Here is a 24938-nt window from a genome sequence, read left to right as displayed (position 1 = left end):
ATCAGCCTTCTTTATGGTCCAGCTCTCCCACATAAATATGCATAAGATTGCAGCCCTGTGAGGGGTTGCCTTGTTTCCAGGACCCAATGTATCTTTTAAGTGGTCTGCAGGAATCAAAGGATGAACTGTAGAACATTCCCCTTACATGAGGTTGACTTGCAGGAAGGAAAGCAACAGCCATGTCTATCTTTCTAGCTCAGAATGTTGTGGACAGCTCTTCAGCAGCAGCTGAGACGAGAGAATGCATCAGAGGTCAAGGAGACGGGTACCGTGGAACTATAAGCACCACATGGAGTGGCATTGAATGTCAGCCTTGGGACTCTCAGACTCCTCATCAACACAACTTCACATCGCAGAACTATAAATGCAAGTGAGTAGGGCCTCATGGGTGTCACCATTTTAATGGCAGTGATTATGACTTGCAGAATCATTATTAATCTTCAACCCAATAAATACTCATCTAACTTGTAGAGTGTGATATAAAACATACTTTACTGTCATGTCAAACACTATCTAGGAATTGTATCTACATTTCTCAAGTGTTGCTTTTGGGACAACTCACCTGAATCTGATTTATATAACTGCTCCATGTTTGGTGGACTCATTTTATGGATCCATGAACAATCCAATATGGGAATCTTCAGAGCCTTTTTTCTGGCCTGCAAAACTGGCGCATAACTTGTGGTGTATTCATAGTGCCTGATGGTGTCTAGTACCAGCTTCTCACCGTGTACCTGGCAAACTGTAGTGTGGTGGTTTTATGTGTGTGCACATGGACTATGTATACTGCTGTGATGGAGGCACACCAACATTTCCAGTAAGAAAGATGGTAAAAAAGTGAATTGGTCACAGGTTTTGGGACTAGTTGGGAGTTCAACTGTCACTCAGGGTTTTTTTCTGCAACATGGCTTTATCTTACCTTGAACACTAAAACTTCCTACCTTCTCAACTCTCTGATATTTTTAAGAAGCCACTGCTCCCCCCACAACACCCCCCCCCATTTCCTAGTTGTCTGAAAGTTCCCTTCTCCCTTCTAGGGAATCTAATACATCTACAGGTGAACTAGTTGAAATGATGCAAGCCCCAGCATCAATTCTTCCCCTCCTAATTAGGATTCCTGCTGCTTATAGAAGCTCTGGTTGTGTGGAACCATGATCCCTTGTAGCTGCTCATTCTTCAGCTCTTAAATTGGCTGGCTGTGTCCTATGAAAGGCTTCAGTCACCTGTCCATGTCAGAAACCTTCGCCACAGTAGCAGCTTGACAACAAGAATCTTGTCTGGGGGTAAGTTATCCTGACTTGATAATATGCTACGGTTTTGTGAGAGTGTGCTTGTTTTTCAGTGCAGGGTGAATGGGTGTCCAGTATGTTTGTTGTTACCAGTGCTTTACTTTTACTAAAAATTCAGATTTGTCCATCTGGAAATTCTCTATTTTATATTCATGCTAGTGTAGACTTTAATGTCTGAAAATATGCAGGATAACATATAGTTTCTTCCCCCTTAGCCCCCTTCTTGAAGGACCAGCTTTTGCATCGACAATAAAAGGACTGGGTACTGAATGCACACAAGTGCAGACAGAGGTGCACAGTGCTTGGTTTTGCTCCCAAGAGTGCCTTTCTGCTAGAATTGGAAGGCTGACTCAGTGGTGGTTCCAGACTGTAAGGGAATCTGAGGAAAAGGGTTCGGGAGGCCTTTCTCGGATGGAAAGATGATGGCCCACAAATGAGGCCAGGTGAGGCAACCACCTTGGATGGCAGGATCCAGTGGGGCAGCAGATCTTGCTGCCAATCTTTCTCCACCCACTGCCTGATAGAGCTCTTCCCTCCCTCCCTCCACCTTCTCTGGTGGGCAGGGGAGCACCTCAGGTGCCAAAATGTCTTGGGCTGGTCCTGCTTCTAGTTCTCTCAATATTAAAAATACATATTTCTTGTTGAAGCAGCTCTTTTTACATAGTGACTCTGAATGTTTGGGGAACTGTGACCAAGAGCACTCAGCAAAAAGTTATTTTGCTTACCCTTGCTGCTGTTTCTTTTCCAGGATGCGTGCAAAATGAAGCAACCCTCCTTTGTGCCACCTGCACACTTCTGAGACATTTGCTGACCCTGTGATGTGAATGGCATCGTCTAAGTGCTGTGCAACACCCACATGGTTTCTCGCTTGGAACACCATGTTCATGCACCATTCAGAAACCTGCTTTTGCAGCTCAGCTTCCATTTTCCAGCTGAGAAAGAACTTATTGGCACTAGCAAGACTAGTGCAATGAAGCATATATAGATGCCGGAGAACCATCCTTATTAGGCTAATGGTGTTCTAATAATCCCGGATTGTTGGTTAATGTTACATGAATGGGAGCTGTTGTAAGGGACATATTTCAATATCTTTCGGAATACACTATTCATCAGAATTTGATAGGTGCCGCCATCTAGCTGTGCACTGGGATAGAAAAACAGTTTGAAGTAATTTTGCAGCTTGTCTAGCTGGAATCGGTTGAAATGGATTTGTCTCTTTTATTCTTTCCTTCCTTTTTTACTAGAAATTTCATCTACTTGGAAGCATTGTTGCAAATAAAAGTCCCATGTCGTTCATCAAGAGTGATGGTTGGGAGTGGGGAATGCTGCCTGCACTCAGTTGCAACTTAGAGTATCAGCTGCGTTGCAACTGGTGCTGTTTGACTGGAAGCAAGTCATTGTGGCTCTGCCGTTTTCATTCCATGCTGCTTTGGTACTAGGCTGAGATGCCACGGTTGCTACAGCTTGCTTGATTCTCTTGCATGCAATAAGCAGCGGCTACGCTCTGCCTCCACAGTCAGAGGCAAAATTACTTCTGAATACTAGTTGCTGGAAACCTCAGAGGAGAGAGAACGCTCTTCTGCTCAGGTCCTGATTGCGGGTTTCCTAGAGGCATCTGGTTGGCCATTGCGGGAACAGGAAGCTGGGCTAGAGGGGCCATTGGCCTGATCCAACAGGCTCTTCTAATGTTGACTTCAAGTGCCAATGAATTTTTTGTGGCACAGTGGTGAAAGCGTGCTTACATATGGGATAATTGTGTTCCAAGTTTTGCTAGCGAGATGGATAGGCTCCAGCATGGTGCTTGCTAAAGGATTATTTTTTATTGTGGTGAACCTGATATGTGGTGGTGCTAGCTAAGTACAGCACAGTTGTACATGCATGATATCAACCCCCTCATGTTGACTGCTGCAATGTGGGCTTTCTGCGCTGCATGCCAGTGTCCATGGAGTCATGGTGATGATGGAGATAGACTGTGATAGCTCATAGAACTCTGACTCCTGTGTGATCTTACCCACAGTTCCACTGCAACAGCCAGCAATATGGGTACATGCTATTGCTTTGTGTATTTTCTATCAGTGCTTGCTTCCTTGGGGGGGGGGGAGAAGGTCTCGGTTGGACATGTGATGACACACTGTTGTTTCCTTGCACTGCAGAGCTGAAGGTGGACGAGCAAGGAAGAATCAAAAGAAATCCTATTATAATTTTTGCAAATGTAACCAAGTTCCTACTGTCCTTTACGTGTCATATTTCACTTTTGTTAAATAAGTTTTTTATGCTACTATATAGCTGACGGTAGGAAAATATGCATTATGTACGGTGTGTGGACTTGATCTTTTTATTTTGTATTACATTAATTATTGTCATATGCACAGAAGAGTCTTTTGGCAATGTCATGAGAATTGATTTTATAATATTTGTAGAGCGACTCCAATAAATGCATTTTTCACTTCTCACTCTTTGCACCTTTTGCTTACAACACCCCTGCTGCACCACTGACTTGTCGTCCTTCCCCTAAATGCAGCATGTTCCCTTGGTAATTATTGTTGCCTTGGTGCTGTTTCCTGGGCAGACCATTGAAGACTTTACAGATCAAAATAAATGTAGATCAACAAGGCTATTAATAGAGCAGCTGCAGCAATTACTGTGGACATTAGAAATATGGTGGGTGGGTCCATTTGGCTCTGTGAGCCTCTGGAATTTAATCCCATTTAACTTGTAGAAGGGTGCAGTACACACTTTTGGCTGCATATACTTAACTGGCAGCAAGTCCAAATGAAAGCATCGGGACTTCTGAAAAGCCAGGCTTTGGGCTGGTGGTGCTTGGATGTTGGAGTTGAGAATTAGACATCTATGTTCAGACCACAGGATTAAAGCCTTAAAACTATAGAATAAGGATGTGAAAGTTTTATAGCAGTCCTCAGGATTTTCACCCTGAAAATTGTTCTGCTACAATCAATCGGTCAGAGCCAGAGTATGTGATTTCAAGTGTTCAGCCAAATATGTGTAACATACTTTAAAGAAAAGCATGCACGGAGCTGAATGTATCTCTTTTTCCAGAATAGTGAGCCAAATTTCATAAATTTCACTTAAAGCTGCACTAATATGGAATATCCTCTACAAATCCTTTCTTGAGAACCTCTTTAACCCAACTAGGAAGGGAATGGGGGATCTGGTCCTGTAACATGTCCCAGACAAAACACTCAATTGACTCCCTTAGGAGTTTTGATTAAGCACTTTAGAAATATTAGTCAACATTTGTCATTGAGCCTATTTCCTAAGAAAACTCCCTTTATTTTTGTTTTGTTTTTTGTTTTTTTAAAGAATACTGGAGTACTGGGAAAGCTCTACAATGCTACCCTGGTTAGTTTTAGTTTCCTTGTTGATGTTACATTTTCCAACGCACATCCCCCCCCCCCAATTCAGAACTGTTGAAGATGTGTATCTGTGTAAACGAGGAATGGGGATCTTGTGGGCATCCAGATGAGGATGAACTACAACTCCCATCCCCTCTGACCAGTGGCCAAGCTGGCTGGGGCTTGTTGGTGTCCAGGAACTTCTGGAGGGCCATAGGTTTCCCACCCAAGGTTTAAGCAATGGAAAAGTCAAACACACAGAGCATACATTCCATTCAACTTGAACATTGTGGCTCTCATGGCTGATCTCCCAGCCAACACAAATTCTGCATTTTTGAAGATTCCCTATTTCCTTACAATTTCTTAAAAATTGCAGTGAATGAAATATTATGTCAGAGATAGTCATAGTTCTTTCTTCTGTTAGGCTTTCTTTCTGATGAAGACATCTCATGTTAATAAGACTGGGCACACATTTATTCTACCGACAGTTATCAATCATTATTCCAGATGGCCAAAAAAAGCCTTATGAAATTGAAGACTCAATTGAACTTGAGTGAAGTTTTCAGGAGAATGGAGAGTAACACTTACATTTCAAGAGGTTGACAGTTTTAATACAAACTGATACTTTGTTTTAAAGAGAGTCCCTAATGGTTAGACACCAATTCAAAAGGTAACACCTGTATAGGATTTCTAATCACATTTCTCATACTCTTGGGTTTCAGTTTCCTAATTAAATCAGTGATAAAACCAAAGGGGCCCTACCCCTATAACCAGATAGATCCATTCACTCTGAGAAGGGAGGGGTTATTGTTGGCATAAGCCTGAAAGCAGAATTTACAATAGGTTTCAGATGACTCTGATCCCAGTTCACATGAAAGAGTTTGTAACAGGCAAAATACATTTGGAGCAATGGTGGCCAAAAGATGGAGTGCATAGATACCCTTGCACTTTATGTGAAATACTATAGCCATTATTCATTGAATATAAATGTACCTGTTGTCTCCTGCTTTCTGTTGCCAAATTTTACTCGAGTGTGTGCACACTTTGTGTTGTTTTTTGTGCAAATCTTTCTGCTTTAGAAACTTAGTGACACACAGATGTCAAGCAGCTTTTATTATTGCTAAGTTGCATTAGAAAAAGCAATGCAAAACAGCAGCACTGTGCCTGACATATGTTAACATGTTTATTTTTTTTTATAGGGACTTAAGAGAAAACTACTGCCGCAATCCAGATGGAGCTGAGGCACCGTGGTGTTTTACTACCGACCCAAAAACTCGCACTGCCTTTTGCTTTCAAATACCAAAATGCGATGCACCAAGTGAGCAAGGTAACTTCTACTAGGAAGATAAGAATATTCTAAAGTATTGTGGAAGAAACCATACTCCTCAGAGTAATCCTTGTTCTGGATGCTGCTGGGAATATCATGAGAATTTTTTTTGTTAAGTCAATTACTGCATAATAGTCATAGTAGCAGATTCGACATTCTGTGCACAAATTAAATATTTTTTAAGAGAGGCCACCACAAACTAAGAGTAAAAAATTCTGTCTCTCTACCTGGATATTTGGTTTGCAAATGTCTCTAATGTAATCTGGTGCTGTGCTGAAAATCACCCCCTATTGAGGAGAAAAAGCAGGTAGAACCCCAGGTGTGGGCAAGGAACAGACCCGAGGGACGCCTTCCCCATCTGTCGGCTCTGCCCTTGGCCTGCATCCCCAGTCACCCAAACTCCTGATAGGCGGCACAGGCTTACGCCCACACCACCAATCAGGAAGGGGCTCTGATGCCAGGATTCCCTCGCTGGGGCTCCAGTGAAGTGTCTGCCGTCCCGCAACGCCGCCACTGAAAAGGGGGGGAGCGGACTTCCATGATTTTCTCAACCATTCTGCATCAATTAATGAGAAAGAAATTACATTTGAGAATAACGAAAGAGGCGGGAAATTTCAGTGAAATGCCCGTGGAGGGTTTGTACTTGGGATGGAGGGTTTGTGTTGTACTTACCTTACTTTTGAGGTTTGTGAGTGTCCTTTTTTTCCATTCTACAAGCAATCTCTCCAGTGAACTGCGTTCTGCAGTTTTCTCAGGTGGCTTCAAGGTCAGTCTAAAAGGCCCAGTCTACTAAATCAGCACCTCACACTTTTCTTTTTAAAATTCCACATCCTGTGATTCTGCTTCACAACTATAATGTAGCAGAATGGTGCAAGACTATTTGAAGTGACAATGTCAAAAGTGTTGCAGATGTGAAACTTATTCACAGCATATGCAAAGTTGTGAAACATTTTCCGAATTAAAATAAACCAAAATGTACGTTTCAAAGATGGGAATATTTTTACTTGAGATCAACTGTGAGCTTGTCCTTTGCCTTGTATGGGGATGAGTAACTACAGCAATTTATCTATCCTTGCCAGAATCCAGGACCTTTTCCTTGACTAGCTTAAAGTTCCATTTTATAACCTCCTGAAAACATCTGGATTTAAACTGCAGAACTAAAGATACATTGGCAGCTTTTACATATGTTAATGCATTGGGCGACCTTGTCAAGTTCACAGTCAACAAATTACCATTTGAACTGAAAAATTCCCAGTACATCTGCAATAGATATTGAAAGCAAGTTACTTATTTACTTTTGAGTTACTTATTTATATCTTTAAACATAATTATTTAAAAGATTCAAAGAGCTCTTGTCTTCATGTACATTAGCTTTCTCTTATGACTGTTTTTACTGGCCCTGCTTTTGTATGTATTACCTTCTAAACAACATGCTGAAAAAACTGGATGATATTTAATTAACAGGATATTTAGAAAAACCAGTAACACTGGTATTTTAGTAGCTTCTTTTAAATGATTGTTCTTTATGTAGATTGCTATCGAGGGAATGGGACGAATTATATGGGAAATATGGCCCAGACCCGCTTTGGCTTAACTTGCTCTATGTGGGATAAAAACATTCAAGACTTACAAAGGTATGTACAAAATTAAAAGGAAAAAAATATTTTCCGTCTCAATCAGTAGAGAAAGTTGCAACATTGTTCAAGTGGCTTCCATGTTTTTTACTAAACATTTTTTACAGTGCCTTCAACTTAATTCTTTTCTTTCTTTTCAAGATGGTAGGCCTATAGATGCACTTATACCCCTGTTTGGAGAGTAGAACTGGGATGAACACATCTCATTTTATATAGACTCCCTCTCACTCTTTTGCTTCCACTATTCAAGGGGTTTTTCTTATCGTTTCAGAAGAAAAGTGACTACTTAATCTAGTGAAGTCCATCACAAGACCAAATTATTTTCAGGGGTTTTTATATGATCTACTGATGTGGTGGAACTGTGAGAAGTCTTCTTCTGGTGCTTTTGCAAGAGTTCACAGACCAGTGTCAATTCATTTGGGGTCCAATATATTTTTTTCAAAAGGCAATTGCAATAAAATTAGATTCCAAGTTCAGTGCACAGCTTGCAATTTCATAATAAATTGTGGTGTTGGGAAAGATAAGACATTTTAAGGAGAATCTTCAACTGTTGTTTTGAAGGTTCAGGAAAAAAAAAGATTAGACTTGATTTTCGTATTATTTTACTTGGATTTCAGGGTTTCCTGCAAGCTGTATGTTCTATCATTCCCTCACATGAACAGGAAACAGAGAGCTACGTTTTAGTACTCAACAGTTTCCCACAATGCTCTGCTCTTTTCTCATGAAGCCTTCTGCTTCTCAAATGAGCTTTTCTGGTTAATTTCCCCCACCATGCCTTAGGGGAAATTTCCTATACTATTTCTAAACCCCATAAGCCTGAAATGTGAATGCCGTCAGAGCACAAATTGCTTGGCAAAAATGTCCATTAATAATCAGGAAATCGACTTGTGTTCATACAAGCTTATTAAAGTACATTGCTGGTATATATTTTCTTTATAGGCATCTACCAATATATAAAGAGCCAGATATTAGCAAGTTGAAGAAAAATTATTGTCGTAATCCAGATGACGATGTTCACGGTCCTTGGTGCTATACAAGTGATCCTCAGATCCCCTGGGACTACTGCCCTATATCTAGATGTAAGTGCTCAGTATAAATGATAGGCCGATGATGCTACAGAATTGATGGAGGTGGAGAAAAGTCAGGAGGGAGCGTATATAGTTCTGTACTCTAGCTGATAAATGTGATAATTAAAAAAAAGGCTTCAGACACTGATATTGGTGAGAATGGGGTGGGAAAAGTTGACCAACGTGGAGCTAGTACTAATTTATCTAGATAAGCTTCAAAATTGGCAAAATGGAATGAAAGCAAGCCCTTGTTTGGCTAAAATTGTGTGCATAAACTGAAGCCAATAGAACATTTTCCGAGAATATTGTCAAGCTACATTCTACAAATTATGGAAGCCACCATTTCCCCCTTCAGCATGCCTTAGATATAGCATCATTCTGGTGTGGGGGCGGGTTGGGGGGAATAGTAACTAGATTGAGGTTCTTTCTCCAAATCAACCCTGAAAAGCCACTAAAATTAACTGCCTATAAACATCGTGGAAAAGTAGGGAGGGATATTTTGGCTAAGTCCTAGTATAGATCTGTTTGAAAGGCTATTGCATCCCCTAAAGAGAGATGCTGTTTCAGATTATAAATCAAATAAATGTTTAGGGTTCTTATTCTTCTTGGGAAGCGTTCTTCTTGGGAAAATATTCATAGTGGGCGACATTATTGAACCTGTGCCACAAGTTAAGCAGAACATACTCACCATGTTTACAGTTTTCATACATACATTGTAGTTGTAAATCAGTTTATTTAACAAGAATAATCATGGTTTGATTATACTGCGTTGTCTGTGTAGGTGAAGATGATGCTGTTCCTACAATGGGCAGTTTAGACCGTAAGTAGCACTTATATAAATCCAATAAATAAATTCTGTTATGGTATATTAGCCATCCTTTCTCACACTTCCTGGGTGTATCTTAGGCCCACTTCATACATTGGTCATACTCATAACACCCAACTTAATCTGTTCCGGGAGTCCGTTCAATTCCCGAAATGGTTCGAAAACCAAGGCACAGCTTCCAATTGGCTGCAGGAGCTTCCTGCACTCAATCGGAAGCTGTGTCAGACAATCGGCTTCTGAAAAACATTCACAAACTGGAACACTCACTTCTGGGTTTGCAGCATTTGAGAGCCAAGCCGTTTGAGTACCAAGGTACCACTGCACTCCTCCTGAGCATGTCGAAAGAGAGGCACTGCATGAACTTGCTGCTTTCCTTGAGCTTTCTGCAGCTTGCCCATTTAAGCACTAAACCATGGTTAATATTACTGTCAAAGTCTATTAAAGTTCCTGAATATATGCTGCAAGTGGTCCTTGGGTCCTGGTTTGTCCTCCTGCTCTTATTCACAGCAAGAACCACATCACAATTTCCCACTGCTATTTGTGATGGTAAAGAACACTAACAATTTTAGGGCGGCTTATAGACTGTCTAGAGAAAAGATGCTTGTCAGTTGTTTTGTTTTAATGGGAAAGTGTAGTTGTATAAGCTGTTCAAAGTCTTAGGTCTAAAGTGGAATATAATGTAACCTAAGAACATTCTTTCAGCTGCTGTTATCCCTTGTGCCTCAACAAAACACCTGAGAGTTGTTAATGGAATCCCAACTCAACCTGACAAAGGATGGATGGTTAGTTTGAAGGACAGGTAAGACTGTATGTGCTGCCCTTCACTGTGTGGGATCCAACCCTCCCTTCCTCCCAAGACCTTATTTGGTCATTCAAAAGAACATAACAATAATTGTGTCCACGTAGTGGAGCGGCCTGTTGAAAACGCATAAACTGTCCCTGTGAACTGAAACCCTGAACGAATGTTAATGCAATTACCGTCATGTGGTTCTGAACATTTGGACAGACCTATTGTCTCTGATTCTCCATTTTAGGGGAGAAACACTGAATTTCTAACTGCACATTGAGTAACAAGTTCCCCACATTGCTTCCACAAGACAGCATAAGTCTCACACTTATACCGTATTTTTCGCGCTATAACACGCACCCGACCATAACACGCACGTAGTTTTTAGAGGAGGAAAATCCATAGGCATGCCACCCGTAGGCATTCCCTCCATAACATGCACAGACATTTCCCCTTACTTTCTAGGAGGAAAAAGTGAGTGTTATGGTGCAAAAAATATGGTATATTCCATTGGTTCTGAGAGCAGGGTCTCAAACTCAGGCAGGCCGCATCCCAGTTCTTTCTCATTCAGTCCTTTGGCCTTTGTGGTTAACTAAATGATCTCCATTACCCTGACTAACAGCAGACTCCTTAGCAGGTCCACACAGAAGTAAGTCTTACTGAATTCGGTGGGGCTTCCCTCTTAGATAAATGGGGCTAGGATTGCAGCCCATGGTGGTTTTGTGTTAGCAGAATCATTTATGTTGGTGTCAGGTGAGGCATCCTATTTTCACCCAAAGAAAAGGAGAAAAATTGCAATATGCTACAGTGGTGCCTCGCAAGACGAACGCCTCGCAAAACGAAAAACTCGCAAGACGAAAGAGTTTTCCGTTTTTGAGTCGTTCCGCAAGACGAATTTCCCTATGGGCTTGCTTCGCAAGAAGAAAGCCCATAGGGAAATCTCCGGGGACCTCTTTTAAAATGCTGGCGCTCGGGAGCAAAGACCAGGTCCAGGGACAGTCTGTCCCCCGACCTCTTCTGAAGGCTGGGGGGGGGGGACAAGGGCTTTTTTTCCCACCGCCAGCCTTCAGAAGGCTGTTCTGAAGGCTGGCGGTGGGAAGAAAAGCCCTTCTCCCCACCTCCCGCCCCGCAAGCTCCGGGGACAGGAGGGCTTTGCTTGCCGACCGGCAGCGTTTTAAAAGCCCCGCTGTTCCGGGGCGATTTTAAAATGCTGGCGGGCGGCAGCGGAGGCTTCGCTGCCGCCCGCCAGCATTTTAAGATCGCCCAGGACAGCGGAGAAGTCTCCGCTGCCCCGGGGGCTTTTAAAATGCTGGCGGGCGGCAGCAAAGCCCTCCTGTCCCTGGAGCTTGCGGGGTGGGAGGTGGGGAGAAGGGCTTTTCTTCCCACCGCCAGCCTTCAGAACAGCCTTCTGAAGGCTGGCGGTGGGAAGAAAAGCCCTTCCCCCCCCCCCGCCTTCAGAAGAGGTCAGGGGACAGACTGTCCCCGGACCTGGTCTGAAGGCGGTTTCCCTAGGAACGCATTAATTGATTTTCAATGCATTCCTATGGGAAACCGTGCTTCGCAAGACGAAAAACTCGCAAGAAGAAAAAACTTGCGGAACGAATTAATTTCGTCTTGTGAGGCACCACTGTATATGGTATTTTATTTAGAAACAAGCCCAGTGCATTTCAGCCTTGTATATTTTAGACCTTCATGAGGGTCAGAATGCAAAGTTGAAACAAGCTGCAGAGCTCTCTGGTAACAGAAACATTTCCTTTTCTTCTTGTTGATTGATTCCCTTTGTGGGTCTATTTTGGATGCTGAGCGTTTATTGATATTTATCCCATTTTCACTCTCTCCTCTGGGCCATATCTCATACTCTTCCAAATGGCTCACCAACCTTCAGGAGAAGCTTCTTAGAGGCAGTGGGTGGGTGGGTGGGTGGTGCAAATTGGGTAGAAGAGATCAGCAAAAAAGAGGTGCCCTGCCTTGCACAAAGGGGGTTGCCTCTGTGCATTTAAAGCCACTACTGGATAGAACCCCAAGAGCAGAAGACTCTCGGGCCTCAAGCTTATCTTTCTTTTTAAAGCAATGCACAGAAACTAAAACAAAGCTATACTTGCTGGGGGAAGAGGAATCTTGTTTTCATGCTACGGTACAATGGCAAAAGAGTACGGTCGCTATCGATACATTGACCTGGGTGTGGAGGGGGAACAATTTTCTGGAAGTCAGCATCACATTGTTAGGCAGCTAGCTTGGAGGAGGGCTGGGGAGAAGGCTCCTCTGCTCCTGGTCTGCTTCCACAGGCATCTGGCTGGCCACTGTGAGGACGCTGGATTAGATGGGCCAGGGGCCGGATCCAGAGGCTCCTCTTATGTTAGTTATAATAAGAACAAGATTGGTTTGAATTGTATGCAGCTGCTTATGACTACGAGTAACTATTTCAACCTTTTCCTCCAGCAGAGGCAGGCATTTCTGCGGAGGTTCATTAATAAAGGAAGACTGGGTCCTGACAGCAAAACAATGTTTTCCTTCTCGGTAAAGTAACTTTTTATTACTACACAGTTAGTGTAGAAAAATAATTTTATTCTTTAAGAGCTTGCGGTAGGAATCTCTCTGTTGCAACCTAGCCCTCTTTGTATAACTATAGCCTTTATAAAGTTGTATTCTGCAACAATTATCCTTTTCATATAATTAATATTACCACACAATTGATTTACCTAGGTGGTGAGGCGGAGAATACCCAAAACTTCTATTCTGTTTAGTCAAGAATCCAGATGCAACTTGGAGCTTTCCAAGAATTTGACCTTGTAGCCATAAACTACTTTGGCAATTGCTCTTTGAAATGTGTTGTACTTACGTTAAGCTGTAATTGAAACCAGGAAATGTAGATTAGGGTATGTGAAAATAAGAAATAAACAAGCCCCATCCTCCACAAAAAGAATTAGTTTACAGTTTTCTGCTGGTTCTTATTATCCCAAATCTATTCCCTAGCAGATTGCATCAGTCACAGTTTCAGTGGTCTACTGCATTTGAATATGTATTTAGAATTTATACATTCAGAATACCACGTTAGACATTTTTTGTCACATTGTTAACAGATTTTAAGTAAAGCAACAGAATTTTATAATGTAAAAAAAATCATGTATTAATGTGATTAGTGTTGCTGGACCAACAAACAAATGGTTCATAGAATCCCAGATTCTAGTCCAGCCCCCTGCAATGCAGAAATCTCAGCTAAAGATTCAGATGAACTCTTTCAAAAATCTCTTGCAGTTTTAAAGGTCATTGGTTCTAAATATTTGCCATTTCCTTTGTGTAATAATACAAATTCCATTTCAACCAACAGAAATGAGAAGTGCTTTTATTTGAAATGGGCAATGTTCAGCCTAGGTTGGTCTATCAGAGTGAATTATCCTCTGATAATTATGCTCTTCCCCACAGTGGTGTCGCAAGGGGGGCGGGGGGCGGTGCACCCCAGGTGCCATGTTGGGGGGGTGGCAAGAAGGCACCCCTTGGGGTGCTCGCCCCACTACCCCCAGGCGCGGCGGCCCAAGCAACCATCACGTTGCCACAGCCGCGTGTGGAGGATCCTCCATTCGCGGCTGCAGCCACAAGCAGAGGATCCTGCAACCGTCCGTACAGCATTTGAGCAGTGCCGGCAGCAAACCAGTACATACAACGCATGCGTGGTGTCGCACGCATGCACGGTATCTAGCGACTCCACACATGCGCCCTATGTAGCGACACCACGCGTACACAGCGAGTAGTTTGCCGCGCCCCAGATGTCGGTTAGCCTTCGTTCGTCCCTGCTTCCCCACCAACCTCAATCTGTCCTTAGCCAGCCCCCCCCCCCCGCCTACCTTCTTACTTGCAACCTATTCAGAGAGTGGCATTGCCTGTCAACTTCTTCTCCAGAAAGAGAACCTAGAACCTGCATCTTCCCTGTAATTATACAGAGGATCTCGGAAACTTTGGGTCAGGCAGCTGAGACGGCAGCTGACACACTTGCATTTTGATATAAAAACAGATTGGCTAATGGTGTAAAACACACACACAAAACCCCCCAACAACCCCGATAGCAAGTAGGAAGGACTAAGGACTAGAAGACTAAATTAAGTAGGGATGCAGGAAGTATTGGACCACAATCGAAGAGGCTCAACAGCACACCGTGGTCTTTCAAACTGACAAAGTGTTTTCATATTGTATTCATATTTACCCTGGGCATGCAAGTCAGTGGTCTGATTTGCACAACACTTTAAACAATAGTGATAATAATAGTAATAATAATAAGTTATTCTTTAGACCCCTCCCATCTGGCAGGGTTTCCCCAGCCACTCTAGTGAAGCTTGGCTATAGTTCAAAGATGCACACGCAGCATTCTGGTGCATGGGATGAAAATCATGGCTGCTGCTACCCTCCTCCGCCATTCCTACTGCTGCCACACTGCTTGGGAGATAAACCATTGTTTGGCTTGTGGTATTTCTCTTCTAGAACAAAGCAAAAGCTGTAACCAAGGTTTTGTTTTTGGCTTACTGTCCGTGGCTTGTTTGGAGGAAACAAACCATGAGCTTGGATTCAGATACAGTGCTGAGCCAAACTGTGACTTGGCTCCTGGCAGTGTAGCAGGGGCACGGGAAGAGTGAAGCAGCCATGATTTTTGCTCCATGCATCACCACGCTGCACAATTGAACCACAATTAAAGGTTTGAATTCTGCCCATGGTAAACTGATCCAGAGAGCGTATAGCAACTAGCCCACTCCAAGTTTTGATTGATTTGGACAGAGAACCACATACAAAGTGCCATTGAATTTTCCTTCCTTAGGTATAATCTCAAAGACTATCAAGCATGGCTTGGAATACATAATGTTGAAAGAGCACACGAAGAGAAGCATAAGCAAGTTCTGAATATCTCCCAGCTGGTATATGGTCCCAAAGGATCAGAACTGGTGTTGCTGAAACTTTCCAGGTCAGTTGTAATCATGATTCTTTCTTTGCAGGTTTGTGTTGACAGTTATGCACTTCTTAGATGGCAAGAGACTTTGCTACTGTATATAATATAATTCCCAAGTAAAGTGACCAGAGAACTTGCTTGCAATGACTATCTGTGGATTTTCCCAATTATTTTTAAAGAGTTTTTCAAATATGATATTTATTCTGAAAGATGTAGCCAGCTACTGTCATCACCAACACTTGATCTTAACTGCGTGCTAACTGGGTCCTACTGAAATGTGGATTCATTTTAACTTCTGTCTCATTGATTCGCTGTTGAGGTGATTACACACATCACATCACAACATGTGCTCCTCCACGCACTTGTGAAAATGTCCTCAAAACAATAATTCCAGAAGGCAATTCCACTAGGCAGATCCCAAAAAGAAATCCATGGACAATAAGCAGGTAGAAAAATGTGTCATTTTCCTGAAAAGAATCCCAGTTCATGAGTTCTTAGGAAGACTTGGAGGGTCTGCATGTAAAGAAATTTGCTATAGAACTTTCAGTCTGTGGGCTTCAAAAAACAAATTCTAGAATATATCTTAAGTCCTTTTGCTGAACTTTAAACTTTTTGAAAAGTTGCAAGTACACCCCAGAGGACAGGATCACACTTCAAAACGACCTTGACAGATTAGAGAACTGGGCCAAAACAAACAAGATGAACTTTAACAGGGAGAAATGTAAAGTATTGCACTTGGGCAAAAAAAATGAGCGGCACAAATACAAGATGGGTGACACCTGGCTTGAGAGCAGTACATGTGAAAAGGATCTAGGAGTCTTGGTTGACCACAAACTTGACATGAGCCAACAGTGTGACGCAGTAGCTAAAAAAGCCAATGCAATTCTGGGCTGCATCAATAGGAGTATAGCATCTAGATCAAGGGAAGTAATAGTGCCACTGTATTCTGCTCTGGTCAGACCTCACCTGGAGTACTGTGTCCAGTTCTGGGCACCACAATTCAAGAAGGACACTGACAAACTGGAACGTGTCCAGAGGAGGGCAACCAAAATGGTCAAAGGCCTGGAAACGATGCCTTATGAGGAACGGCTAAGGGAGCTGGGCATGTTTAGCCTGGAGAAGAGGAGGTTAAGGGGTGATATGATAGCCATGTTCAAATATATAAAAGGATGTCACATAGAGGAGGGAGAAAGGTTGTTTTCTGCTGCTCCAGAGAAGCGGACACGGAGCAATGGATCCAAACTACAAGAAAAAAGATTCCACCTAAACATTAGGAAGAACTTCCTGACAGTAAGAGCTGTTCGACAGTGGAATTTGCTGCCAAGGAGTGTGGTGGAGTCTCCTACTTTGGAGGTCTTTAAGCAGAGGCTTGACAACCATATGTCAGGAGGGCTCTGATGGTGTTTCCTGCTTGGCAGGGGGTTGGACTCGATGGCCCTTGTGGTCTCTTCCAACTCTATGATTCTATGATTCTATGTCTGCTACTGAAATTGTTGTGAATATGAACTCTGCTTTAAAAGGGCTGGTAAGAATAAGTATACACCTGTCTTTATATAATCTCTTTCCAGGCCAGCAGTAAGCAGTGATGCTGTGGCAATCATCAGGTTGCCCATTTCTGGATGTACCATTCCGGAAGGCACTACTTGCACTGTTTATGGATGGGGACATACAGGAAGTAAGAGCTTTTCTTCTGAAGTAGAACATGCATTGGGGTGCTGATCGCCACCTGGGTTCCCAGTTTGTGTGGGTTCATGTATTATGGGAGGGTTCTGCTCAGTGCTTTTTTTCTGGGGGTACACATACCCCGAAACATTTTGTGAATCTAAGGTTGGCCCCATTGAGGAGCAGTATTTCAATATGAGTAGGAAAATGAGAGGACCCCTAAACATATTTATTTTTTTTTAGAAAAAAAGCATTGGTCCTGCTTTTTAAAAATCAACAGTGATTTGGATAGAATCACTGCTGCTAAAAGTGAAATGAAGAGGCCAATTTGAAGGCTCCCATGGGGTGTGCGTGTGTGGAGAATAGAAGGGGTTTTGAGGGAAGCAAAAGGAGTTTTCCAGAAGGCTACCAAAATTTCTCTGGGGATTCTAGTCACCCCTAATATATATATGAATTATGCAAAGCAGCAGCAACAACACAGAGATGACCAAATGGTTGTCTTCTTTATCGTACTTTAAAAGGTTGGCCCATATTTTTCCTCCCAAACTGTTGTCTGGCCTCTGCGTAAGAATAGCCTGCTAGATCAGGCCAGTGGCTCATCTAGAGTTCCTCCACCAGACCTGGACTTCCAGCATGACATTCAGTGCTGGAGAGAGGGAGACGTCATCCGTGGCGCATGCGCAGCACGCCTTGTTTGATGTGGCTTCCGCTGCACCACCTGCCTCATAAACTCACACCTGACATTTTTGATTAACTAACCCACCAGTAGGGGGAAAGTATGGCAAGTTGTGATTTAGTTGTGTGTGTGGTATGGAAAAATCTGTTTTGCTGTGCTCCTGACATTTATCAGGTGTCGTCAGGAAGCAGATCAGTTAACTTGATTTTATTTTCTGCTTAGCTTTTAATTACCGTATATACTTGAGTATAAGCCAACTTTTTCAGCACATTTTTTATGCTGAAAAAGCCCCCCTTGGCTGATACTCGAGTGAGGGTCCTTTTGGGCTGCTCCTTCCTCCTCCGCCGCCTTTGCCACTGTCGGCGGTGGCGGAGGAGAAACGAGCAGCCCCAAAGCAGCCCTTTCAAGCTGCTTGTTCCTCCTCCTCCGCTGCCGCCATAACCAGGTTTGTGGTGTGGTGAACCGCCTTATACTCAAGTCAATAAGTTTTCCCAGTTTTTGTGTGCTAAAATTAGGTGCCTCAGCTTATATTCGGGTCGGCTTATACTTGAGTATATATGGTAAGCATATTGTTCTGGTACCTAGTCAAATGGCTTCAGCGGAATTGCTTTTGAGGAGATGGTTTTAGAATCACAACTTTATATAGACTTAGTCTGATTTATGCCTCATGGTAACATCTCTCTCAAAATGTACATTAATTATTTTTATTTTTTTAGCAAAGTCAAACTCTGTGTTATGCTTCTTTATTTGAACCAATATAGCATCCATATTTGGGAACTTGTTTTTTGTTAGAAAAACATGATCTTTATTGTTGTAGAGAGAGCAAACAACAGCATATTCTCATTTCTGCTTTTGGGTTTTAGATGCACCCTTTGATGGGAGACTTCGAGAAGCAAATATGATCATCATGGGAAATGAGCGCTGCAGTCAAGATTTTGGAACAAATATAGTCGTGAAAGAGTCAGAAATGTGTGCTAAGGCTGAGAGCATTGGCAGTGGAACTTGTGAGGTACAATTCTGTTGGCTTATTATATCCTACCCTCCTTCATGGATTTCCAGGAATCTCTCTCCACCAATTTTATCTTCAAAACCATACTCTGATATTGGTCAGGTTGAGAGATGATAACTAGCTGGATGTTACCTACTGGGCTTCACAGCTGAGAAGGGATTTGAACCTTGATCTCTCTAGTCCTAATCACACCCTCGAACCTCTACACTACATGGGCTCAATGTACCTTCAAAAAATGTTAGAAATCTGTAGAATAGCTTCTTAAATCTTCTTCCCTAAAGTTGTAATATTAAAAAACTGAAATTGGAGGCAAGCATTATGAATTGCTGAATTCTTCTTACTAGAGTACTTGGGTCCACACCCTATCAGAGCCTGTTTTGATGCTGAACCGTAATAAGAATTGCTTAGCCTATATTTTGATAGAATTAGGTACATAATGTTCTAGCACCACTGAAATTAGTGAAAGCTTTGCCTTTGATTTCAGTGGAGCAAGTTTAAATTGCAATGAGGCATTTGTTTTATAACCTGTTGAATTGACTAGGATGGTCAGTCGCCTGACGACACACATCAGGATCTTGTAAGGCATATATGAGATAGTTTTTACTTTTTGCTCTGTAACAATATAGGTATCCTTCTATTTATTTTGTTCTTTTTTTCTTTCCTTTCATTCTAGCGGGATTATGGCGGTCCATTGGTCTGCGAGCAAAACAGAAGTAAATTAGTAATGGGAGTGATCATTCCTGGGCGTGGATGTGCAAATCTCAGGCGACCTGGGATTTTTGTCAGGGTGGCCTACTACACCCGATGGATACATAAAATCCTAATGACGTTCAAATCATAGCTGAACATTCCAGCCAAGAAAGCAAATTCCAGTTGTTGGAACATTTTGGGAAGGAATGAAATCAAAGTGTAATTGAAAGTTCTTTGATTCTTTAAACAAACAGCAACAATCAAGTACCACTTGATAGTCAAGTTTGGCTGATATTTATGGATATTTCTGTCATGTTGAGTCTGTCGGTGCGTTATATGAACTGTAGTTTAAGCAAGTATGGTGACCTATTTCCTGATAATACTTGAATGGGAAAGGAGAATTTCAAAATGTGAGTGCTGGATGAAGATGGGTTCTGTGGAATTAGAATGCCCAATTTCTTATATGCTGCTGGTTACGTCAGCTGGTTGATGGGACATGAACATAATTTGAAATTTACAATATTTTTCCTTACTTATGTAAGCCTCTTAATACTTCTTTAGGACAATGATAAATGCATGCATCAGCCAGAATTGATTCTTTCTCCTACTAAAAGCAAAATGGAATTATATTTCAATCCCCTTTGTAAACAGTTGCTTGGATTTATAACCCAGTTTAGTTCCACAAGCTACAATATCTGATTTTGGAGGGAATCACTTGCACAAACTGTTTATGGGATTTCACTGTATATTCTCAGTTTTACACTCTCAAAAAAGAAAAGAAAAACCCTAAATTAATAGGGATGCCTAGAAGATGTTTGATAACAATTTATAAGCCATTATTACTATTGTATTTTTGAACTAGTTAGGTTTTCTATACATATTTGCAATAATGAGAGTATAGAGGGGTCAATGAATGGGTTCCAACAAGCAAAAAGCAGTGTATTTTCTCTCAGTGGGTGGGCAGGGATCCAAAGATGTGTGCAACTAATTGTTTGTGCCTAGCCATGTTATTTGGGGGGCACACCTTGCTCCCAGTGGTCTTACTCTGCAGCATAATGGCTTATTGAGATTGAAACTACATGTTTCGCCTCTGCCTCATGTCTTTAAAGGTTAGACACTGCTTCTCCATTGCAGTGTATGGCTCTGTTATTAGCATCAGGAAAAAACCTGAAGGTTGTGTAACCTTCTGAACAATATCTCTCACAACCATAATAGACAGATGAGCCCTAATTGCCCATTGAAAAATGTCTCTTACCTCAGGGATACTAGCTGTTCAAGTGAAACTGAGGAGGTGATCGACTCCTCATTCCCTTTACTGTTCTTTGTCACCCAGCTAGCATATCAATAACTGATATTGTCAAGCAAATGAGTGACACACCACATCCCAAAAACCCACTTCCTATTTGTTCAAGGCATAGCTTGCATAGCTTCCACTACCAGCCCAACCCCACACTTGGCACATACAAAATAACTAAGAATGCAGTTTGTCCCTTGGCGTGGATTGATAATGAAAAATATTAAGCATTAGCAGGATGTTAAGAAAAGTAACCACTTATTATAATGCTATAATCTATAATATAATGATGTTATTAAAAAAAATAAGTGCACCAGACTTGCATTTTAACACTCACACAATACAAGTAATACCCATTTTTCTTACATAAATAAATATTATAGGTTCACAGTGAGGTGTAAGACAATGACATCACTTTCTGTTTGTGCACAGAAAGCGACGGGTTAAAGGCTAACACAATCACCTCAACAGTGAATCAATGAGACAGAAGTTAAAATGAATGCACATTTCAGTAGGATCCAATTAGCAGACAGTTAAGATCAAGTGTTGGTGATGACAGTAGCTGACTAAATCTTTCAGAACAAATATCATATTCGAAAAACTCTTTAAAAATAATTGGGAAAATCCAGAGCTAGTCATTGCAAGCAAGACTGCTTCATAAAGAGAGCAGATAAGCAGACTATGGGGCAATTCAGGGCTTGGTTTGCTTGCCGTGAATTTTGCCACCATCCCTGGTTAGTTATGCAGGATAAGCAGTAAATTTCCTATACAGAATGGAATTGCAGAATGCATAGAGCTGCATTTACAGCTACATACAGCTTTGAAAGAATCTCCACATTTAAAATGGATCTGCATGTCACTTCAGTGTTCAAAAATCTGTTTGTCATAGTCACACTTAAAAGTAATTCTCCAAACACGTGGAAAATAGGATGTGTGAAGCAGGCCTTATTTGCCTGAACACTATTCTCCTTAGTATCAGACCAAGACAACAAAATATAATATATGTGGGGCTTTTGTTTGCTTCTGCTGTCTTTTAGGTAAAAATGTTTATAATTACGCAACAGAACTTTTAATAGAAATAATGAATTTTTAAAAACCTACACACGTTCAAATAAAAAATGGGGTATGAATTATGAAAATGGAATTTCTGAATTTGGTGTGCATGCACACAGAGAGGCAGACATGAAATATAGTACTAACATGCATTTTTGAGACTTGTACGCCTGAATTGGGATCGGACCCAACCCATAAACCGTTAACCAACCTATATAAATCCAATGGCTTCAATTTAACAGGGTTATGAAGTTGTAAGATATTGTGAAACTCTTTCCCTAGAAACTTTCTGGGTTATATCCAACAAAAAACTGTGTAAGTGGAACAACTTCTGGTTGTGCAAGAGAACTTCTCTCCCTCTCCTCCCCACACATGCTCCCCATATGGTCTCAAGGGCTGGGGGAACCCCTAGACCAGATTTCGGAAAGCAGGAGATGCCTGCAGAGAGAAGAGAAGGAGGGAAGGTTCTGCTCGGGCCGTGACTTGGCTGACCAATAGACCTGCCAGACACAAGCAGAGAATGGGGGGCTAGAATGAAGATGTCAATCACTTTGCATTTCTATCAAGATTTATGTACGCTATGTATTATACATGCAGGCATTTTGTATTATGTATGCAAACATTTTGTTCAGTGTAATAAAAGTGATTCTAAAATATTATGAACTTCTGCTGTGCAGAAGACAATACAACTATAGATATATAGATATAAGAATATATGTGGGAGTGGGTGGGTTATACATGTAAGGCTTTCGAAAGTATTTGTTTTCAGTGAAGTCTCAGTAGAATGAATTGTACAGAGTCTATAATTTAGAACTTAATATTTCTGTAAGCTCTTGCCTATCAGGATTTGGATTTTTTTTTTTTGTTGGGTGGGGCTCATTCACACAGTACCTTTTCTGTCCTGATCATCTCCTGGTATGCACACATGTGGATAAATGTAGTATATCGACCAGGCAGTTGTCGTGTACAGTCTGCAAATTGTTTTGATCCCCTCTAATTCAGGCAACCAAGGCCCAGTAAACACAGTGTGCTTTGGTCTGGAACCTGCATGGTTCCATAGGCTTTGCACATTACAGTTGTGACTGATAATGACTGACTGGAGTAGTTCAAACAGCACCCAGCCTTGTGGCTCCTGGTGCAAGCTGTTGTCGTGTAATGCAGTCAGTTGCAAACAGTGTGATTGACTACTGCACTGTGCAGCCTTTGGCTCTCAGGTGTGCCAGTAATTTCTGGATCTAAGGGCGGGAAGTGCTGCACAAGAGAGAATGCAAATCATGTGCAAACCTAACTGGATTTTGTATTATTTTTACAAACAGCTGATCACCCCCTCTCAAATCACAGGTCATGTAACAGTAGAATTTTAAAACTGCCCTCCATTTCGAAGAGAGTTTGCTGTGAGGCTCTGGAGGGCTGTTGTTCAGTTAAAAAAACAAGTCAAAAGAACCTTTGTGCTTCCTGAGATCATTATCTGCCCCATGAGTCTGGTTTAAGGATGAGAAAGTGGTGCCCCGATACATGGCATTTAACCCATTTCCCTGGTCTAAATCCTCCCCTCTTTCAAGCCGGTCTGGGAGTGGGGGGAGCCATAAGTCTGGTCTTGTTTTTCACATGGTTCAGCAAGTACCTGGAGATGGATGTTCAAGAAAGCTTGATTGAAGGGATGGGGGGGGGAGTGTGTTAATTGACCCTTGGCCTTTTCCTTTTGCTAGTGTTGGAATCTGAAAAACAAATCTAGGGAAACGGAACAGCTTCTTTGCACAAAGGGCAAAGAGTTTGTGCATCATTTATTCCTGTGGATATTGCTTGTTGGTACCCATGGTACTTCACCATGCAAGTGTTACAATTGCAGAACTATTGCTAAGAAGGACACTGTCAAGGAATTATGTAATTAGTAACCGTTCTTTTTCTACTATACCTTGACAACTGATGGAAAGCTCGTCAAGTGAATAACAAGTTTTCCTCATCAGTCCTGGCAGTGTAGACTACAAAGCAGGTTTCAGTTGTGTCAGTTGTTTCCTTTCTGGTGTATGTATATATATATATATTATTTTGGATTGTGTATGTGCTATTTTATTATTGTGATGAAACTCTCTCATTGAGCTTTGGAGTGTGCAGTACAACTTAGGGCAGATCTCAACTTTACGAGAAACATGAAGCGTCCAGCAACAAAAATGACAGCCTGTGTCAATTGCCTTCTTTCCCCTTAGTAAACTGAATACAACTTGCCCCATGTTCCTGCCCCCTTGTGGCTTAAATGATGTCAGCGCATGGTTGAGTAGAACAAGATGCTATAAACAAAGAAGAGGGAACTCATCTCAGGGCTGCAGTTGCCAGTGGGCAGCTCTGTGCTCCTTGGAATACGTAATCTTTTAATCTGCGGATATTATCATTCTGTAAAAAAACATGGTGGGGCTATTGACATGAACAGATATTGGAAAAATAGGGCACATACTTTTTATTTGAGGTCAAAATCATAACTGAGCATTCATTGCTTGAAATTCATAGATGTGTTTTGTGTGTGGAACTGGGCTTGGAAGATGCAGAAGATGAATAGCTTTTCCCCAAAGGGGGGAAAATAGACATTTTCATTTATTTCTGTGTTTTTGTATTGGTTTTACTATTCACACTGCTTCAGGTGGTATTTAGAAAGCAGAGGTTTTTGCTTGCTTGCTTTTACGTTAGTGGGATTGTAGTGTCCTTTCTAACAAAAATATGAAAGATTATGGTCAGCTCATCCCCTGGGAAATCAATAGATTTCAGTTTATTTGATTTATGATGATATATTTTGCCATATTAAAAATGTTCTCTCCCCCCCCCCCAAATGTTTGCCAGTATATTATGGATTTGTGAATGTTGGCCTGTTGGTGAAAGGAGCCATGTTATTTCTTTTTAAAGTCATTATTGAGTGTCACTCCATTTTTAAATGGATCACAGTTTAACTTTCCTTCAATATTTTCCTCTATTCATAGATGCTGCCTGTTGATGTTAGAAATCTGTTTAACACTATGGTTCTGACTTTACAATAATTCTGTAACTAAGGGCATCTTCACTAGCCATTAAAGTTGGTATTTTTGTATCTTTATTATTATTAATAAAATATTTTATCAAAAAGCTGTGTATGCCATTTATCTGAACATTATTCAAAAACTTACAGGTTGAGATGAAAGAGCAAGAAAATTGTGCTTGTCATTTTATATTCTTCCAAGCTGGTGCAGCAGCTGTATTGACTGTGCTTGAAAGAATCCGATTTACTGGCCATAGTGAAGTTGCTACTTTCATCTTGGACAGTGGTGTTATTGCAGTTGATATTTCTCATAGAGTTGATTTGTGCGTAGAGA

The 24938-nt window shown here is 41.6% G+C and overlaps 1 protein-coding gene across 6 annotated transcripts in view; it reads left to right on the top strand.

Moving 5' to 3' along the window:
• The window catches only part of HGF (hepatocyte growth factor), a 58700-nt gene extending 33989 nt beyond the window's left edge, over positions 1-24711 (top strand). For 2 of the 6 annotated variants that reach the window (XM_083464061.1, XM_083464064.1), the window contains exons 8-18: positions 163-370; positions 5842-5969; positions 7501-7603; positions 8543-8682; positions 9452-9490; positions 10199-10295; positions 12723-12800; positions 15088-15231; positions 16785-16891; positions 18418-18563; positions 19237-24711. In XM_083464061.1, the coding sequence (XP_083320187.1) occupies positions 163-370; positions 5842-5969; positions 7501-7603; positions 8543-8682; positions 9452-9490; positions 10199-10295; positions 12723-12800; positions 15088-15231; positions 16785-16891; positions 18418-18563; positions 19237-19404 (1358 nt within the window). In that variant the 3' untranslated portion in view covers positions 19405-24711. The remainder of the gene's footprint in view (positions 1-162; positions 371-5841; positions 5970-7500; positions 7604-8542; positions 8683-9451; positions 9491-10198; positions 10296-12722; positions 12801-15087; positions 15232-16784; positions 16892-18417; positions 18564-19236) is intronic. The other 4 variants (XM_083464065.1, XM_083464063.1, XM_083464062.1 and 1 more) reach the window with 3 other exon arrangements.
• Positions 24712-24938: the final 227 nt, after the last annotated feature.

This window comes from Podarcis liolepis (assembly GCF_965112155.1).
Source record: "Podarcis liolepis genome assembly, chromosome: 10".
In the NCBI taxonomy this organism is placed as follows: Eukaryota; Metazoa; Chordata; class Lepidosauria; order Squamata; family Lacertidae; genus Podarcis; species Podarcis liolepis.
This window is presented reverse-complemented; position numbering and strand designations above follow the sequence as displayed.